Source organism: Gasterosteus aculeatus, chromosome 10 (genome assembly GCF_964276395.1).
Source record: "Gasterosteus aculeatus chromosome 10, fGasAcu3.hap1.1, whole genome shotgun sequence".
Taxonomy (NCBI): Eukaryota; Metazoa; Chordata; class Actinopteri; order Perciformes; family Gasterosteidae; genus Gasterosteus; species Gasterosteus aculeatus.
The window spans coordinates 263577-277962 of NC_135697.1; the positions used below are offsets into that span (position 1 = coordinate 263577).

At 40.1% G+C, this 14386-nt stretch overlaps 1 protein-coding gene and 3 pseudogenes across 1 annotated transcript; 1 reads left to right on the plus strand and 3 right to left on the minus strand.

Annotated features, from left to right (window-relative positions):
• Window positions 1–864: 864 nt before the first annotated feature.
• On the minus strand, window positions 865–1627 carry LOC144383605 (trace amine-associated receptor 13c-like). Its single transcript, XM_078081868.1, has 2 exons — window positions 1548–1627; window positions 865–1390 (listed from the first exon to the last, which is right to left on the minus strand). The coding sequence occupies exons 1-2, from the start codon at window positions 1625–1627 to the stop codon at window positions 865–867; spliced, it is 606 nt and encodes a 201-aa protein (XP_077937994.1).
• A 3311-nt stretch (window positions 1628–4938) lies between these two features.
• LOC120834328 (trace amine-associated receptor 13c-like) lies at window positions 4939–6393 on the minus strand (annotated as a pseudogene).
• A 717-nt stretch (window positions 6394–7110) lies between these two features.
• Window positions 7111–9076, plus strand: LOC144383606 (trace amine-associated receptor 8b-like; annotated as a pseudogene).
• Window positions 9077–9949: 873 nt separating this feature from the next.
• Window positions 9950–11127, minus strand: LOC120833542 (trace amine-associated receptor 13c-like; annotated as a pseudogene).
• Between the last annotated feature and the right edge of the window lie 3259 nt (window positions 11128–14386).

Here is a 14386-nt window from a genome sequence, read left to right on the forward strand (position 1 = left end):
TTCTCACACTAAGATGTTTATACTGTAATGTAATTAATTCATGGTTCACATTTCAGATATATTGAAACTCCCACAATAAAATGAATGCCCTTTTCGGGCCGATATAATGACTCACTTATACTGTGCATTACTTACATAAAATCATATAATTCTGAATACCTTAATTTCTATTAAAATAGTTTAATATAATAAAAGATGATATAGTTTATGGATTCAACATATTTATCCTGTATTAAATGCATTTTGTCACATAATTCGAAAGCACAATCTATTCCATTTTATGTTTTTCTTTCACATTTTGAAGATGCTTGGCTTGATTTTAACATGTGCTTGCGCTTTTTACATATAATCAGTTCATAATAAGGATAAACGTGGCAGGGTAACAAGGGAAAGTATCAGAGTGATAGTGTTGCAAAATACAGCTGTACCGGGTTATTGATCTGCCCGAGGAAACAAATTGACCTTTTGCTTTGGCCCAATAAGTTGAGGTGAAAAGGGAACTCCTGATTTATTTTGCACCATGAATAAAATTCTTCAAATTGTTGTTCAGGCTAAAGGTTTAAATTTAGACCCATGCAGCGTGTCTCTAAAGCATGTTGGTCCGATAGGAACCAGACTTCAGTATCTGAAGTGTAACAATGACCTTGATTGATTTTCTGAACCAGGGGTAGAGAATGGCATAGATCAGAGGGTTGAGACAGGAGTTACAATATAACAACCATATTAAAATGGTTACAGATGAAGCTGTGTACACGTTAATTTGGGATGTTAGAACAAAACAATAATATGGACAAATGTATATCATAAACACAGCTACAACAACACCGAGATTCCTGGCTGCTTTCATTTCAGACTTTTTAACGGTTACTTCGTTGTCACAACTGCAATGTGAGACCGCATGGCGCGAGCCTGATACACAGCCACCCCAAATATTCTAATATATAGAATTATAATAACAGTAATGGGAAAAATGAATGAAACAATTAGATCAAAAACATTAGTGATGTAGTTCATGTCAAAGACACACTCTCCTATGCAGGAGTTATATCTGCCTGGTTGTTGCAGGTTATTCTTCAGCAGCAGACTGTTAAATAAAGCAGCAAACATCCAACACAGACAAACACAGACTTGAACTCTTTTTGGTTTGACTTTGGTGAAGTAATGCAGAGGATAACAAATAGCCACATATCGATCCACTGATATGAGCACCATGGTTCCAATTGAGGACGAGGTAATACTGGCTAATACAATCAACCAAAGAGAACACATGAGATCACTGAACAACCAGCAGCCGTCTATTATCATTATTTGAAAGATCATCAAGAGACCGACGAAGAAATCTGAGACGGCCAGAGAGAGGAGGAGGAGGTTGGTGGGGGTCTGGAGCTGCCTGGAGGGAAACAAATAATGATATTTGAATCAATAATTATGGGATTATGGCATCTATCAGATATAAATAAACAATAAAAAGGAATTACCAAAATCTACAAATTTGTAACACAGGTTTTAATCTACCACTTTCAAAAATAAATGAAATATGTCACTACTTGAAGTGGGAGATGGAGATGATGACCAGCAGGTTGAGAGCTACAGTGAGCAGAGAGGACAACAAAATATAAATCAACATTGCTTCTAAGTGAGGACAAATTGTCTTTCTGCAGGAGGTGTTGATGAGATGTGGAAAGCAAAGCTCAGTTCCCACCAAGGTTTCCATCACCAGAGAGGAGAAGCTGCAGAACAGCTTCAGCTGACTGGCCAAAGCTTCGTGTCTTACAACAGATTTGTCTCTTTACTTTGGGTCCACCCCTCCTACTGCATCACCTCTGATGTTGTTTCGTAGATTAAAGAACAATAGTTTCCGTGCTCATCTTCCGCTGGAGATGACCGTAATGTGTTTTGATGTTGACCTTTGACCCAGTACTTTCTGATCATGTGTTGGTTCTTCATGGAATGTACTATTATAAGTTCCATGCACCTACTCACACACACATTATATGCTCATTTACTATCAGCATGAAGACAATACTAATTTAAAGCATACCAATATCAAGATTAGATTAGATAGTAGAAGCGTTATTTGCAGGGATTATTTATTACTTTTACTTTCTCTGTAATTGTTTTTCTTCATATTGTGAACCTTTTCACTATCTTGACAGGCTCATTTTGAATAACAGGCCTTTATAAAATGTTTTTATTGTACTTTATTGTCTTCGTTCATGCAACAACCACCAAAGCGAATTACTTGAATGTGAAAACCTTCTTGGCCATTGAAAAGATTCTCATAGTGATTTTTCTCTACAGGCTTAAGGCCAATTCATGTGGAGAATACAATGAGTCTGCCACCTCACTGCCAACACTCCCAGTTATTAGTGCTGCGTATTACAGTTGTCACCTGATACAAAATGATTACAAAAATTGGCCATTGTTTCTGTTTTAGTGTGAGAGAGGACACTTTGAGTACAGGCGGAGGTCACGCTGTTGCAGTGTCACGACGGGGTGCGGAAGAGGGACTCAAACGCAGACTTCAGGCACAAAAATACTTGAATTACCAATTGAAAATCAAACTGCCTAGGGGACAGGTACCAGAGACAGTGGACAGGGACAGGGACAGGGACAGGGACGTGGTAACGACATTCAATGGAACGACAAGAGACACACATGGTTTAAATACACTGAGAAGGTGCAGGTGATTGGACAAAGGAGGAAACAATCAGGGACACAGCAGACAATCACAGGGGATGACAGGACAGGAGATGAAGTTAACCAAGAGGACACAAGAGGCAGGAAACTAAGATGTAAAACAGAACACAAACCCACAACGTGACATGCAGAGTGGGAGCAGAGAGGGTCCGGTTGGAGATCTATTGTCATTTGATTCATTCCATCATGTTATAACACACACATTGTATCACGGCCCATTTGACCTCATACATTAGCACTGGATTGTTTTTACGTGTTACGGATTTTTACGTTTGTCATTAATACTATGTTTCATTTTCATTGTCTGCTATTATCAGATTCTACTTTTACTTTATTTTATCATTGTCTATTGTCTAACTTGACATTACATTTACCCTGTAGCCTATATGCTGCCTGTAGGCAAGGTTGTCAGAAGGTTGTCTCAAAACTTTGAGACTTTTTCTTAATTTGTTTTATCATTTGCTAACAAAATAATAAAAGATTTACTTACAGATGTTTAACTACACAAGGAACACACATGGTGAACAAACGTGGCCTTCGAGCAACACTGCTAGCTCGTAGCCACACGTAGCCTGCCATGTGGTTGTTAGCATAGCTTCCAGCTAGCCGCTTCCTCCCTTACATCTCCCCCTCCCCTCTCACAGACACACAAACTCACCCACACACGCACACACACTCCTCCCCCTCCACATGCGTGAATGAATGCTTTTTACTGTTGTTTAGATATTAGGACATAGTATTATATTTTTGGTTGATTTGAAATGGTATTGATCTGATTATTACTGTTGGAAGTTAATAAACTGTCTATTGTTGGCATTTCTCTGTGCATGTGTACTGTTATTAAAACATTTTACAGTAATCAAACTTGAACCATATATATGCACTTTGCTGTCAACTTTCCATCACTTGACGGCTGTTTAAAGTGCCAACAATCTCCTCACATTTAGCAGGACGCTTTCAAACAGCCGCGCAGAGTAACGTTAGATGTTGAGATGGAAGTAGCAGCTAGCTTAGCATAGTGGTGCTTTAACTGGTCCGTTTGAATTGTGGAGTAATTCTGCACAGTTCTCTGCTGTATGTCGCGCCTGTTTGTCTTACTTCCAATGCAAAAAGCTCTCTTCATCTTGAGATACCGTCTTGCTCTTGTGTCTGACTGCCAGCGGCCGTTTTGTTTACGTTGTATAAATGTGTATCTATATATGCAAAATGTTAATGTCAAGCCCTGATATGTATGAATGAATATTCAGGACGGGATAGGTTGGGGTTGAGGCAGACCGCAGACAAGATATAAAGTATTTCCCTTGTGGTTTTCCATAACTGCAAAGCCGAAGTTTGGCTGTGTCATTTCTAAACTTTTAAACTTTAATGTTTAACAAGTGATCTTTCTGCTGCACAGTATCTCTGTGCATTCAAATATCACGGTCAATATTTAATTCCTCTCAGTTTTTGCGATCGGAAAAAGAATACAGAAGAATTATGGCTCATTTAATTCATAGTGGTTGTCCTCTATGGAAATGTATAATGTGTTATTTTCAGAGTCACAGCTTGGAGTGATTTTGTAAACTTGAGGGAAAGAAATAGAAAGGATATTAATCCACCTCAATCAAGTCAATAATGTTTACTCACCATTATTGTTTAGTACATGTTGGTTTCACACGTCAGGCAACAGATTTCCTAGAATAACTTGATGGGTAGAATTTGTTTAAAATTGGTTCAGTATTATTGGAGCAGCAGGACACAATGTAAAGACACAAATATAATCTACATGTTCAAATTTGCTGGACCAAGGTTATCTGGTAATTCAACATGACCAAGTACATTTTATTGTCTTATTCCTCTGAGCATGCAGTGTCTCTACAGCCAACGTGATCTCCAAAACCTGTTCATAAAAATATATACGAAAATCTTGAACATACGTTCGTAACAATACATACGACCTGGCGGTGGTTAACCACGCCCCTTGAGTGAACAACACTGTGTTGGATTTTTTGAGGGGGTTAGGGTTAGTATTCTATTCTTACTATTTTACATTGATTTCTCATTAAAAATGCAATCATAACACGTTTATTTTACATCGTTAGACTTCACGAAGTGTGTACGGGATTCAGGTCCCCATTCACTTTGAATAGAGTGACATCATCAGTTGCAGTCCGTATTCATTTAGTATGTATCACTACAAATTTGTATGTTCAAGATTTTCGTATACATTTTTAAGAACAGGTTTTGGAGATCAGGCTGCTACAGCAGGTTTCTCTCACATGAACCAGGCTGCAGTATCTCAAGAGTAACAATGAGCTTCATAGATTTTCTAAACCAGGGGTAAAAAAAGGCATAGATCAGAGGGTTAAGACACGAGTTGAAATAAAACACACAAATTACGAAAGCAGCAGATGAGACATTAAACAAGGTGTCCTGGCCTGAGAGTAAAACACAATAATATGGGCAGACGCACAAAAGAAAGACAACAATAATGACACCAAGAGTCCTTGCGGCTTTCATTTCAGATTTTTTAGCAGTTATGTTCATTGAAAACTTGTGAGGTAAAACTGCAACATGAGACCTCATGACACGAGCCTGAGTCACAGCCACCACAAAGACTCTCATATACAGAACTATGATGACAGTGACGGGACCAAAAAAGGTGAAGAAGAGATCTACAAGTCCAGCAAGGTAGTTAATCACAATGACACACTCCCCAAAGTGGGGCGACTGTGGGTGAGTGGGGAGCACGGTCGTCCTCCAATCAGAGGGTTGTCGGTTCGATCCCAGGCCCGGCTAACCCGCATGTCGTTGTGTCCTTGGGCAAGACACTTAACCCAACATTGCTCCTGTAGCTGAGACTACAGTGTGTGAAAGGTAGTTAATGATGGCAGGTGTCACTGTGTATGGTTCTCCTGTCATCAGTGTATAAATGGGTGTGAATGGGTGAATGATGTCATGTGGTGTTAAAGCGCTTTGAGTGGTCAGAAGACTAGAAAAGCGCTATACAAGTACAGGCCATTTACCATTTACCAAAGCAGGAATTATACCTGCCTGGTTCCTCAAGGTTATCTTTCAGCAGCAAAGTTGAATATATAGCAGAACATGTCCAACACAGACAAACACAGATAGTAACTCTTTTTTGTGTGACTTTATTGGAATAATGTAGAGGCTCACAAATAGCCACATATCGGTCAACTGATATGAGCACCATGGTTCCTACTGAGGCAGTCCAGAAAAATATAAAGGATACACATGAGGTCACCTAGAAACCAGCAGCCTTCTATCAGCACAATTTGAAAGAACACGATGAGGCCCACAAAGAAGTCTGAGACGGCCAGAGAGAGGAGGAGGAGGTTGGCGGGGCTGTGGAGCTGCCTTAGGAGATGAGAAAACAACAAGCTTATTATTATTAGTATCAGCAATTGTTTAAACATAGTCTAAAACCCACAAACATATTTACATTCAAGTCTGAGTTCTGATTATTAGTTCAACCATCAACCATTTCTTCTAAGCTACCAGTTTTGTAAATTGATGAATCTGAATACCTGAAGTGGGAGATGGAGATGATGACCAGCAGGTTGAGAGTCACAGTGAGCAGAGAGATGGAGGATAATAAAATGTAAGTGAGCATAGAGCACAAAGTGAGGACGCATGGCCTTCCTGCAGGAGGAGTTGAGGAAAGCAAAGTTCATCTTCTTCAAGACTTTTCATTGTCAGAGAGAGGAGACACGATGCTGCTGTGCTCTTCATGCAACTGATGAAGCTCTTGTCTTCTCCACATCCTCCTTCTCTTTTACTCTGGAGACAATTCTTTCTTAGAGGGAAGGACAAAACTTCTGACTTACCGTTTCATCCATCTTCAGCCTTTTCCTTGTACCTCCCCTCTTTTTCTTCACATCTTTAGAAACAATTCCCTCCTTCAATGTGTGAAATATAGTACATTTCCATAATATTGGAACTGAACATTATCTATTCATGCTATAGGACACATCATGAATGTACAAAGAAGAATAAAGGTGTTGATGTCTCTGAACTGACTGATTTATTGCAACATTTAACCTTACTCCGATGTACTTTACGTTTAAGGGGAATTATCTAGCTTCTCAAGGTAGACGTCCACCGAATCCAAATCTCCCTGTAGAGTCCACGCGCCAAAGACTTTATCATCACAATTCCTTTATTGATTATCAATCATTATCTTTCTTTACCTGACTTGTCTCTCCTGATTTGAAACCCAGCTGGTACCACTCAACGTTCTTCAGTGGCTCTGGTTCACTTCCTCCTCAGAGAGGCAAAATGATGGCAATCAGTAGTCCACAATGAAAAGCTTCCCTCCACCTCTCTTTGAGGATGGAAACAACAGAAGGTGCTGAACTCTGCTTTCCACTTCTACTCAATAGATCATGCAGGAATCCTGAGTCCGACGGCATGCTGGTCATCGTTCTGCTGTATTTCATCTCTCTGCTCACCACAGCCTTCGACCTGCTGGTCATCATCTCCATCTTCCACTTCAGGCAGACCCTCACCATGAATTATTACATCTTCTGTCAATTTATATGAATTACATGTCTGTCTTTTTGAACGTAAATATTCTAGTTAATAAAATATTGTTTCTAATGTAGCTTATGCGCACGTTCAGTCAGGAAGACAATCTGTCTGACTCTGGTTGCCTCCCAGGTAACTACTCAATCAGCTGATTGAGGGGCGTGCACATTTTAGTAACTAATCAGATTCTTTACACTGTTCTGGAAGCCAATCACGTAGTTGCTGTCAAACATTTGAAAGTGTCCTCCTCTCTGTTGGCTGTCAGCTGTCATTTCAGTGTGTAGCGGATGCGACCCTCCTCCGCCCCAGTCACCTCCAGTCAGCATCGGCGTTGTTCCTGGCTCATCAGCAGGTTGCTGCTATTCCTTTCACCACCACCACCACCACCAGTGTCTGGACTCCAGGGGGATTAGGCCTAGTGGACCTCAGTATCCCTGCCTTCGGTGATAGTACTTCACGATGCCGGTGATGGTACTTCATGATGGCGTCCAATCGGCAAAGACGTTGCACAATTCATATTTGATGCATGTGTAATAAAGTATTATTCTATTAAATGAGTATCTCCTGATTAAAATAACACTGTAATAATATGCAGTCACTTATATAATGTTGTGCTCCAGAATGAATTCAATTACACCAACAAGCCACCATTAAAGTGATGATATTCTTCCTCTGCAGGCAGCTCCTCATCCTCTCCCTGGCTGTCTCAGATTTGCTCGTGGGCCTCCTGCTGATGCCGGTTCAAATCCTCTCATCTGAGGCTTGCTGGTATCTGGGTGACATCATGTGTGGTCTGAATTTTGTTGTAAACTTTGTCATTACTTTTTCTTTGGTTGGAAATATGGTGCTCATATCAATTGATCGTTATTTGGCTATTTGTGATCCTCTACGTTATAACACCAGAGTTCATCTGAACAAAGCTAACATCTGTGTTTGTTTCTGTTGGATTTCTTCCTTTTTCTAGAATATTCTCATTTTGATGGATTTTATTTTTCTGCAACACCCTGATGTGAATAATTCCTGCTACGGAAAGTGTGTAGTTGTTCTTAACCATAACACAGGATCTATTGACCTTGTCTTCACCTTCGTTGGCCCCATCACCCTCATCATAGAGCTTAGATCGGTCACACTACAGCCTGAAGTGGGAATAACTGCCATAAACCTGAGATGACAGCAACCAGGACTCTCAGTGTTGTTGTTGTTGTTGTGTTCCTGATATGCTTCTGCCCATATTACTCTCCATCCCTTACAGGTGATGTTATTGAAAGCCGACAACACACTTTACAAAGCAGTTGTTAAATATACCTGGTGTGTTCAAGTTTTTCCTGAACTTTGAACTGTAAAAAAGAGCAGAACTTACATACAGATTTAGGGTGTCTGGTGGAGTCCAAATCCTACACACAATGCAAGAGAGCTCATTGAAATGGTGCTTATTTAAAGGGATTAACTTCATGAATAGCATCTTTTCAGACAAGCGGCCCATTTATTGAATTTGACATTTTTCTGTCATATAAAAAAAAAGATTAATTATTAAAATACTAATTCGATGCACACACTTGTGGCCTGTTTCCTTTTACACAACATAAAACCTTGTCACACCTGACCTTTCAAAAAGAGCGCCTTTCTCAATGCGCAGTCAGACCGGGACCCTTCAGATCAGCTCACATAGTCGATGGAATGCGAAAACATGCAAGAAATTTGAGCCCGGTATTTTGTTGCTCTCAGTAGCAACACAGAAATAGACAAAGTAGAAAAGCTCTAAATATAATTCTTAATAAACCCTTTCAACTTCTTAGCCCTTACTCTAACAACGTATTTAGCATGCAATAACTACCAACTGGAGACCTGAAGAAGAAAAACAGATAAACTCGCTTGTGATTAAGTATAATATATAGCCCTAATATATATATATATATATATATATATATATATATATATATATATATTATATACACACACACAATTTGGGTTGTACTGTGAAAACTACAATCTCAATTGAATAAAATGTACAGCGAGCATACGTATAGTTTTGATTCTCCTTCGAGCTTTTAACATGATTCTTATTCATTTTTCAGCCTTCAGGCCAACAAATCATTCATACTAATTCCTACTCACGTGTTATGAGCTAAAGTCTAACAAATATAAACCAACATTGAGACCGTTAATACTAATTAACAGATCAACCAAATTAAGTATTACCCTTGTGGTTTTCTGTATTTCAGGCCCTCAATCTTTACATTGTTTGGCTGTCATTTTGTAAACTTTAATATTTTAACAAGCGATGTGTCTGTGTACTTTCTCTGTACATTCACACATTAGGGTGAATATCTAGTTCATTTCTGTTTTGGGGATTCCTAAAGAAAAACAGAAAAGTTATGGCTCAATTCCTTCATAGTGGTTGTCCTCTATGGAAATTTAATGTGTAATTTTTGGAATCACGGTAGATTGGAGTGATTTTCTAACCTTACTCTAGAGAACCGCTTTGAATGCACCACCCACTGTAGAGGCTAACCAAGCCAAGTAAGAATGAGTTTAGATGCTAAGCAGTTTTAAACGTATTTATTATATGTTATTCTCGCACATGTCAATTTACAGATTTCCTAAAGTAACTTAGTAGTCTTAGTTTTCGAACTTGGTTCACTGTTTAATTTAAGCAGCAGGACAAAATTTAAAGACAAAAATTAGTTTTTTCTTGTCTTATTCTTCTCAGCATGCAGCGTCTCTACAGCAGGTTTCTCTCACATGAACCAGGCTGCAGTATCTCAAGAGTAACAATGAGCTTCATAGACCTTCTAAACCAGGGGTAAAAAAAGGCATAGATCAGAGGGTTAAGACACGAGTTGAAATAAAACACACATATTACGATCGTAGCAGATGAGGCATCGAGCAAGGTGTCCTGGTCTGAGAGTGCAACACAATAATATGGACAGAGGCACAACAGAAAGACGACAATAACAACACCAAGAGTCCTGGCAGCTTTCATTTCAGATTTTTTAGCAGTTATGTTCATTGAAACCTTTAGAGGTAAAACTGCAACATGAGACCTCATGACACGAGCCTGAGTCACAGCCACCACAAAGACTGTCATATACAGAACTATGATGACAGTGACGGGACCAATAAAACTCAAAAAAAAATCTGCAAGTCCAGCAATGTAGTTAATCACAACGACACACTCTCCAAAGCAGGAATTATACCTGCCTGGTTCTTCAAGGTTATCTTTCAGCAGCAGAGTCTGAAGGAAAGCAGAACATGTCCAACACAGACAAACACAGATCTTAACTCTTTTTTGTGTGACTTTGTTGGAATAATGTAGAGGCTCACAAATAGCCACATATCGGTCAACTGATATGAGCACCATGGTTCCTACTGAGGCAGAAGTAATAACGTATGCTACATACAGATACAGAATACAAATCAGGTCACCTAGAAACCAGCAGCCATCTATAAGGAGAATTTGAAAGAACACGATGAGGCCCACAAAGAAGTCTGAGATGGCCAGAGAGAGGAGGAGGAGGTTGGTGGGGGTGTGGAGCTGTCTTAGAAGAAAGGAAACAACAAGCGTATTCTTTTTTTTAGCAGCAGATTTCCTATCAATTATTAAGAAACAACATATTTTCATTTGAGTCTGAGAACCATTTCTTCCACTACTTATTCCCATGTAGCAGCTTAATAAATTAATAAAATGAATACCTGAAGTGGGAGATGGAGATGATGACCAGCAGGTTGAGAGTCACAGTGAGCAGAGAGATGGAGGATAATAAAATGTAAGTGAGCATAGATACAAAGTGAGGACGCATGGCCTTCCTGCAGGAGGAGTTGAGGAGATGAGGAAAGCAAAGTTCATCTTCAAGACTTTTCATTCTCAGAGAGGAGACACGATGCTGCTGTGTTCGTCATGCAACTGATGAAGCTCTTTTCTTCCTCCAAATCCCTCCTTCTCTTTTACTCTGGAGACAACTTGCTCAAAGTGGCTGAACTTCCCCCTCACTGTTTCATCTATCCTCATTGAGCTTCCTCCATGTATTTCACTTCATTCTATTCTTTTCACCCTTTTCTCCGAAACATCACAATTTCCATCATGCTCTGCAATGGGAAAGAGCAAGGCACATCTCCACACAGGCAGAGTCTCACGACGGTAGTGACCGGAAATAGTAGAAGAGAGGGCTCAGTTTCCTGAAGAAACCCAGCTTCCATCCGTCTGAAGTTAACTATACGCACTTTCTTTCATAAATTCTGGACCGAGCAAACTGTTTAATCATCTCCACCATGACAGTCTTTTGACCCTCACCTTTCAGGCTTCAAAGAAGGATATCTTTCCTTTATGTCTCTCAGAAACTCGACACTGTCAAAGCAGCCTTTCTCCCCTCTGTCTTTATCTTTCTTGACCTTGACTGCATTTGATACAGTTACACATCAGATCTTTATTTCCTCCCTGTTTTATGATGGCACATACTGTACATTTGCATGATAATGTGTATGTATATAGAATGTACATCAGAAGTGAATATCATGTTCATGTACGATGTGTCTCTGTAACAGCATGCATGGTTACAGAAGAACAAGGGGTCAGTGATGGAGCCTTGACACTAAAGGTCAGATGTGCAATAGAAAAAAAACAGATCATGTCAAATGTAAAGCTCAATTTTAAGAGGATCGTGGAAACTTAGTCTGAATCAGCTAAATACAGTGTTGTTATGTATAATTGACAGGAATTAGGAGTCTGTGAGTGTTTACTCGTGGCAATGTGTCGTGATGGAATCCCTGAAAGTGTCAAACATTGTTTGGTTCACACTCTATCACTGGCTGGCCACACCTGGCCTTCGCATCTGTGTGGTCTTCCGTGGAGGTAAAACTCTGCTTTATTACACCTTCTTTCTGTCAAACAGCTTCGTCCGGCTAACTGCGTACTGGATAGTATCCCTGCACGCTTACTGATGCAAGATGTTTTTAACACTGTTAAGGATAAAATACTGGACCCATCTCTCAGCTCAGGGTGTGTTCCAGCCGCTTTTAAACATGCTGTTGTGCAACCACTCTTAAAAAAGAAAAATCTGGATCCGTTAGTTTTGTCTAACTTTAGACCTATTTCTAAATTACCCTTTTTATCTAAGGTCTTGGAGAAGGTGGTTTTTAATCAACTTCAATCATTTTTAGATGATTTTAGTATTCATGAAAAGTTTCAGTCTGGCTTTAAGCCCCGCCACAGCACTGAAACTGCCCTTCTAAGAGTCTATAACGACCTCCTCTTAGCTGTCGATTCAGGAAATTCTGCCGTTTTAGTGCTCTTAGATTTGACTGCTGCCTTTGACACTGTCAACCACTCTATCCTTTTATCCCGACTCAAGCAAAAAGTTGGCATTACAGGTATAGCCTTAAAATGGTTTGAATCCTACTTGACAGAGTTTTTCTGTCCACATTGGTAACTGCTCTTCATCTGTTGCCCCTCTGTCCTGTGGGGTCCCCCGAGGTTCCATTTTGGGACCAATGCTATTTTCTCTGTATATGCTGCCCTTTTTAAAAAAAAACAACATCTCTTTCCATTGTTTTGCTGATGATGTACAAATTTACTTGCCTGTAAAAAACAATGATAAGGACACTATCAAGCCGCTGTTAAACTGCTTGAGTGATCTCAAAGTATGGATGGATCAGAATTTTCTCTGTCTTAATGACAATAAGACGGAGGTTGATGTGTTTGAACGTGCTGAACATCTCAGTGCCTGTGTAGATACTCTCAGTATTTTAGGCTCCCAAATTCGTCCTTTTACCAGAAATCTGGGAGTGATTTTTGATGCTTTTAAACTTGACAAAGAGATTAGTTCTGTTGTCAAAACTAGCTTCTTCCAGCTGAGACTCCTGGCTAAAGTCAAGCCCTACTTGCTACGCAAAGACTTTGAGAGAGTCATACATGCATTCATTACGTCCCGCTTAGACTACTGCAATTCACTGTATGTTGGGTTGGATCAGTCATCCCTTCGTCGCTTGCAGTTAGTCTAGAACGCAGCAGCTCGACTTTTAACCAGGACTAAAAAACGCGACCACATTACACCGGCTTTGGCCACCCTCCACTGGCTTCCTGTTTGTTTCAGGATTGAATTTAAAATTGTATTAATTGTTTTTTAAATTTTAAATGGGTTGTCGCCTTCCTACTTGTTGGAGCTCTTACATGTCCACACACCTATCAAAGCACTGAGGTCGTCTAATCAGATGCTCCTCGATGTACCTCGATCCAGGTTAAAAACCAGAGGTGACCGAGCCTTTTCAGTGGCTGCTCCAAACCTCTGGAATAGTTTACCTATCCATGTAAGAACAGCTCGGACCATTGCAGCGTTCAAGTCCCTGCTTAAGACCCACTATTATTCATTGGCTTTTAATACAAGTTGAGCTTTTATATTTTGACTTTATTCTTTCTCTACTGTCAGATATTTTGTATTGTACATTGTGCTTTGTCTGTGTTTTATTGTATCGCTGCTTCTCGAGCTTGTTAAGCACTTTGGTCAACTGAGGTTGTTTGTAAATGTGCTATATAAATAAAATTGAACTTGAACTTGAACTACAGCACTTATAATAAAGCTGTCAAACTCATTCATGCACTGTTACAATCCAGGTCATATATCTCTGGGTTTGATCTGTGCAGTTGAGCAACAGGATATTTGCCAGGCATCACGTCTGCTGTAAAGCAGATGGTCGAGATTTGTGCAAGTGAAGCTCAGACACCTTTTGAGCCTCGGCTCACGACTTACCTCGTGAGCAGACCATGGAAGAGGGTCGCAGCAGATCTTTTCCAATGGCAGAATGGGAACTATTTAGTTGGGATGTTATGAGGTTTGCACCCTACTCAACAGCTAAACAGACTATGGCAAGATTTAAAGCTGTGTTTGCTAAGCTACAACTACTGATGGGGAGGAGACTCCAAACACCAGTCCCAGTGTCACCTCTGCAACTACAACCACAGTGGCCTGATCTCAAGGAATTCAGAGAAAAGGACACTGCGACAGCAACAAACATTCGACCGGAGACACCCACTCAAACCCTGCCACTTCTTCAATCTGGACAGCAGGTGTGGATCAGACCCTCACGCACTAGAGGAACAGTTGTGGGCCCTGCACCCACACCATGCTCATATAAGGTCAAGCCCCCGGATGGAGGACGGCTGCGA

What these genes read in the sequence shown, in the direction of transcription:
- LOC144383605 (XM_078081868.1), bottom strand. Translation starts at nt 1,627, where the DNA reads ATGTTGATTTATATTTTGTTGTCCTCTCTGCTCACTGTAGCTCTCAAC. An exon ending in ATCTCCATCTCCCACTTCAA is followed by an intron (nt 1,391 to 1,547) that starts GTAGTGACATAT and finishes GTTTCCCTCCAG; the next exon opens with GCAGCTCCAGACCCCCACCA.